The sequence below is a fragment of the Wasmannia auropunctata genome, unplaced genomic scaffold (genome assembly GCF_000956235.1).
Source record: "Wasmannia auropunctata unplaced genomic scaffold, wasmannia.A_1.0 LD336078.1, whole genome shotgun sequence".
NCBI classification, from domain to species: domain Eukaryota; kingdom Metazoa; phylum Arthropoda; class Insecta; order Hymenoptera; family Formicidae; genus Wasmannia; species Wasmannia auropunctata.
The window spans coordinates 1,313,342-1,318,777 of NW_012026812.1; the positions used below are offsets into that span (position 1 = coordinate 1,313,342).

The 5,436-nt window shown below is 39.7% G+C and overlaps 2 protein-coding genes across 3 annotated transcripts; both read left to right on the forward strand.

Annotated features, from left to right (window-relative positions):
- Positions 1-743: 743 nt before the first annotated feature.
- On the forward strand, positions 744-4,245 carry LOC105448763 (traB domain-containing protein). Of its 2 annotated transcripts, none has more exons than XM_011687505.1 (8): positions 744-1,012; positions 1,090-1,184; positions 1,447-1,770; positions 2,191-2,402; positions 2,516-2,630; positions 2,709-2,845; positions 2,917-3,323; positions 4,051-4,245. In XM_011687505.1, the coding sequence occupies exons 3-8, from the start codon at positions 1,455-1,457 to the stop codon at positions 4,220-4,222; spliced, it is 1,359 nt and encodes a 452-aa protein (XP_011685807.1). In that variant the 5' UTR covers positions 744-1,012; positions 1,090-1,184; positions 1,447-1,454; the 3' UTR covers positions 4,223-4,245. The 2 variants fall into 2 exon arrangements, with proteins under 2 accessions (XP_011685807.1, XP_011685808.1); XM_011687506.1 differs by having other exon boundaries at positions 746-1,012; positions 2,212-2,402.
- A 102-nt stretch (positions 4,246-4,347) lies between these two features.
- Positions 4,348-5,275, forward strand: LOC105448762 (probable histone-lysine N-methyltransferase set-23). The gene has a single exon (XM_011687504.1). It carries the CDS (start codon positions 4,370-4,372, stop codon positions 5,132-5,134), a length of 765 nt encoding a protein of 254 aa, XP_011685806.1. The 5' UTR covers positions 4,348-4,369; the 3' UTR covers positions 5,135-5,275.
- Positions 5,276-5,436: the final 161 nt, after the last annotated feature.

Consider the following 5,436-nt stretch of genomic DNA (forward strand, 5'->3'; position numbering starts at 1 on the left):
AGTTCAGACGTGTGCTCTTCCGATCTACTACTCTCATTGTAGATGGACCTTTATAATCTATTATTCTCTTCAAATTCAACTGCAATTGGTCCATTTCTTACGGCTTAAGGCTTACTACATCTATTGTGTTTTAGTATTTAAAGACCGCCAGCCCTGGACAAATTTTTATGCCAGCCAAAGGTCCCGGAGGTAATTGCAGGGTATCAATGTTATCGACTTTTGACATAAATTTGCGATTTATTTGAATAATACATTATTAAGACCATGATTTTTATTATATAAATGCTTTATAAATAAGTATGAATACTTATAATGCTATAATATCAAATATATAATCGCAAAATTACTTTTTTTTTTCCAACTGTTTTACCATCTCTCTGGATAATCAAACACATATGGTAACTATAAAAATGCAGTTTTAAGTAAAATTAACTATTAGCGAGTCATAATACAGATGAATTACAATGTACATACATACATGTCTAAAAAAACATTGATCTAACAATAAATCACTAAATTAATATTATTGATTAATTGCTTAAATTTTTGCAATTACTAAAGCAGCCATGCTAACTCCCGTAAGGGTGTCGGTCTTTAATAATATCTCGTCGGTGCATCAAAATAATGATTTAATTAAAAAAAAAAGTCACACTTTTTAATCCGTCACGATTTATTTTAATGTCATTCTGACGTCATCGTGACCTGTTGGACAAGAAAGAGAAAGAGAGCTTCGACGGGTTTGCCTGCCCTCTTCAATTCTGACACAAAAAAGAGCCCTTTAATATAATTAATGTAAAACCAGATGTTAAATGTAAGATAAATATTCATGGGATTGACTTTGCATAGAGTACACTCGGCTAATCGCTGTCATCGAAGGCGTGTGAAAGGCAGGTGCCGTGAAAGGCGCCTTGATCCTTGATCCATGATTCAACTCATTTGACGCATTTGACGTCCGTCTCGATGCTCATTTCTCCCATATGTTAATAATTTCCCCTGAACTCCCGTTCGCCGCGTAAGTTTCGCACAAGATTAATAGGTGACGACGACTGACCTAAATTTTCAAGTAAATTGCACATTCTCCTGTTGTAGCGATGCGAGAATTCTATTTCTGTAAACGTGTCAGTTGTCCACGAGGTTAGGAGCATGCAACGATTCACATCTGCCGCCTAGGAAGACGTATAACGGTAAATAGAATTCGGCTCTCGAGGGAACTCGAGAATCTTCTTTATTTTAGGATTTTTTAAAATACGTAGCGTTATAAATCTATCTTCCCTTTTTGTATATTTTGTCAGCGTTAAATTATTATTTTCCTTCTTTTTTTTTGGTCGAATATGAGATTTGTTTTGGTATACTATCATTATCATTATAAAGTTATAATACAGAGATATTCAAAAAATATATAAAAAAACAGAGGTGAATACGTTAAAAAGATACATGAATTTTCAGGAGAAGAGATGGCATCCATTTCTACCGAGGCTGATCACGCCGGTGGTGATCAGAGGGAGAACAGTCTGTTATCGTCCATGGAAGACAAGCCCTACGGCTTGATTGACGAAAGGGGCGACCATAAGGAGCGATCAGATAAGCACTCCTTCAAGAGTGCACGAGACGTCACGAGAGAATTGATTGCCAATCTGAGAAGTAATTCTGAATCCACGACACGCTCCTTGATGTCGACGATAGCGACAAGCACGGAGGACAATTTGGACGACGACAGCAAGTCGGAAAGCAGTGAATTCTCTGACGGCGGGAGTATCATGGTTGACGAAGGTAACCGTTGTGCTACGCGTACCTCAATTATTTACCGCAAACACATGTGATAAGAAACCGAGATCTCCTGCGGAGACGGTTTTGTTAGATTAGTTCACCTCGGGCTGAAACTCACTTGAGAAACTCACTTGACAAGCGTGTCTTCAGTTGTGAACAACGCGCTCTTCGAAGCGGCTAATGTGTTGTAGGGTTTCCCAATTATACAAAATCTCTTTTAATCTAATATCGAAATCAGCCATCGCTGCTGTTGTAACGTAGGCTATTGTCTCTGAGTAGTGTTTAAAAAAAAAATGCCAGTGATACAGAAACAATGTAGAAGTAGAAGGAAAATTGTACGATCTCAAGGTATATCATTGTCAATTTTTGAGTTCAAGCCAATCCACTGCTCAGGTGTACATTGGCCGTGTATTTGTAATACAGAGATTACTGGGTCCAATGCAGATTCCAATATCGTGAATAAGGAATGGAACGTCGACGATGCGGTAAACGAAGTGCCGAGAAGGGAGTACGATCCCACTATTGATAAGAGACTGCCAGAAACCGTGACGTTGCTGACCACGCCGGAGGGAGGAAAGCTGTACCTAGTAGGAACGGCGCATTTCAGTGTTGAAAGTCAAAATGACGTGTCAAAAGTAATTAACATATGCATTTAATTGAAATTAAAATTTTTTATTTTTTGTAAAAATTTAATATACAGTAAATCTGTATTGAAAGTAACAACAATTCCCTTCTATTTTTGTCAAAGATTATACAGGCTGTGCAGCCTCACATAGTTGTGGTCGAACTATGCAGAGCCAGAGTTGGTATACTGCAGCTTGACGAGGAAGTTATGTTTGGTTATGCCAAGAGCATCGATTACCGTGAGTTTTTTTTTTTTAATATTTGTTTAACTACTTCAGCTACTTGCGTTGGCATGTTATTACCATTTCATCTTACAGAAACTATTATGGATAAGATTAAGAAGGAGGGAATATACGATGGTTTACTGCACATTTTATTGCTGAGAATGGCAGCTCACGTTGCCAAGCAGCTTGGTATGCCGCCCGGTGGGGAATTCCGGAGGGCATTCGAGGAGGTCGGTACGCACACGGTGGAGACATTTATCTCTACATTAATTCCGCAGTCAATTCATTATGTGACTTCCAGGCGAAGAAAGTGCCAAATTGTATCGTTCATCTGGCCGATCGACCAATCAGCATAACGATGCAGCGTGCGATACGATCGTTATCCTGGTGGCAGACTATAAAGCTAGGTTGGCACCTGGCGTTAATGAAAGATCCCATTACCCCGGAGGACGTCGAGCTCTGTAAGCAACGGGCGATGCTCGACGAAATGATCGCCAGCATGAAGGAGCAATATCCGGTGTTGGGAGAAGTATTCGTGAAGGAGAGGGATATTTACTTGACGAATTCTCTGCAGTTGGCCTGTCACTATAAAATGAGTTACACTTCGGAACCGACGCGTGTCGTGGGAATCGTCGGTTTAGGACACACACCCGGCATCGTCGAGCATTGGGGTAAAGTCAAGCCGTCCGATATACCACCTATAATGAGGTAATTATGTGAAATATTGCGTAATACAGTTGCTATTGTATAAAATATTTTCAAAATGGAAGCGTCTGTAGAGCTATATATTTTTTTTTATCAAGAGTAATAAGGAGGCTAATGAGAGTTCTTGTCTTTTTCAAAAAATAATCGGGGTAATAAAATTACTAATTTTTTGATCATTCCATTTATAGAGTAATTGACTATATCTTATGTTAGTTCTTTGTTTGTTATCACAAGAAGAAGAGACAGAGAAAGAAAGAAAATGGCTCGAAATGGAGCCGAAATCTGAATAATTTAATTAAATTCGTAATTTTTAATAAGAAGAAGATTGCGCACTGAGTACCGCGTACACTCTCGTTAGCTTCTTACCATTTATTCTTGACAATTTCGAGAGTTCAATATTAATTTAATTTTCTTTTTATGATTTGGAAAATTCATCGGCGATTAAGTTTGACTAATTCTAAGAACTCTGTATATTAGATTAATTTATACCAAATCCTTGTGATTAACTTTAAATCTGTTGCCTGTAAAATTTTTTTGCCATTGCAATATATATTGTTCAATATATTGCAAGAATATCTCGTGCTGTTAAATCCGATTATGTGGTAAATAACAATTGCTAGAACCACAAAGGAGTATCGCTCGATATAATGGACGAAATTATATATTACTAATCACAATTTGCCAATCGATCTCTCCATTATACATCAATTTACTAGTCGATCTTTTGCAGAGTACCACCAACATCGTTGTCGAGCAAAATCATGAAGCTCACCATTAAGGCGTCTGTACTTGGCGTTGTAATTTACGTAGGCTACAAAGTAGCCGCGGTACCCGTTGCTGTCACATATCATTCTCTCAAGTCATCGGTACAGGGACTTCTACAGGTTGGTATCGCACGATAGGGTTTGATTCACTCAAGAAAGATCCCACTCTTAATTACAAACGAACTTTTCCCCTTTCACCCCTCACGCTGCTTTTGTCCCAAAGAGTCTCTTGGACTTTTTTTGGGTGCTTTTTGGATAATTTTTTATTAACACGCTACGGTAAGCATGGAGGCGAGTGCTTCCGCCGACGAGTACGAACACGCTGTAGCGAACGTTATGTACGTAGTGAGTAACATACCAGGGCCTGGGATAGACGTGGCGGACTTTGAGGCAGAATACACCGTAGGCTGTGGGTGTGTGCCTGAATGCTCCGATTGCTCGTGTACAGGCGGTTCCGCTAATTATTCTAACGGTCGAATTGTCGACGAGAAATTAATCGGTCCGATAGCCGAATGCCACGCTCGTTGCAAGTGCGAGCCGAACTGCGGTAACAGATTAGTGCAGAACGGCCCGTTGAGGTGTTTGACTGTCAGAGAGGCCGCCGACAAAGGTCTCGGCCTTTTCACGAGTAAGCTAATAAAGAAGCATCAATTTATTTGCGAATACGCCGGCGAGGTGATAGGTCTGCAGGAAGCCCGGCGCAGAATCGAAGCGAATAAACGATGTAACGCGATGAATTACGTTCTCGTGGTGTCGGAACACGCTGGCGATCGTGTTGTCGTCACCTGTATAGATCCGAAGTATTTCGGCAATATCGGGCGCTACGCCAATCACAGCTGTGATCCGAACGCGGTCCTTATCCCGATCAGGGTGGAGGGAATCGTGCCTCGACTGTGCTTGTTCGCGTCGAGAGACGTGGCGATGGGAGAGGAAGTGACTTTTGACTATGCTGGTAGTGCGATGGCCAATTCCGTCCGTTGTCTCAGCGATACTGCCTGTCTTTGTGGTTCCAGCAATTGTCGGCGTTATTTACCGCATAATCGGATTTAATTAGGCGTGAGATTTCCTGCAATATATTGTACAATGTGTATTGCAAAAATTACAACAGATTCGAAGTTAATCACATGGATTTGATATAAGCCAGAAACAAAAATTATAAAACTATGTGTCTTGAAACTTGATATCATATGAGAGAGGAATTCAAATATAGATCAAAATCATTATAAATGTAATAGGCAATAAGTATGGTTTTATGACATATGTAAATATGTGACATACGAATTTAAATTTTAAAGAAATATATAAGTATATCTCTATACCTATATATTATACACATCTCTGAGCGGGCTGGC

Excerpts from the sequence above, each read along its gene's own strand:
- LOC105448763 (XM_011687505.1), top strand. The coding sequence starts at position 1,455 with ATGGCATCCATTTCTACCGAGGCTGATCACGCCGGTGGTGATCAGAGG. Across the intron at positions 2,403-2,515 it reads GTCAAAATGACGTGTCAAAA|ATTATACAGGCTGTGCAGCC; the intron begins GTAATTAACATA and ends TTTTTGTCAAAG. Across the intron at positions 2,846-2,916 it reads TCCGGAGGGCATTCGAGGAG|GCGAAGAAAGTGCCAAATTG; the intron begins GTCGGTACGCAC and ends TGTGACTTCCAG.
- LOC105448762 (XM_011687504.1), top strand. The coding sequence starts at position 4,370 with ATGGAGGCGAGTGCTTCCGCCGACGAGTACGAACACGCTGTAGCGAAC.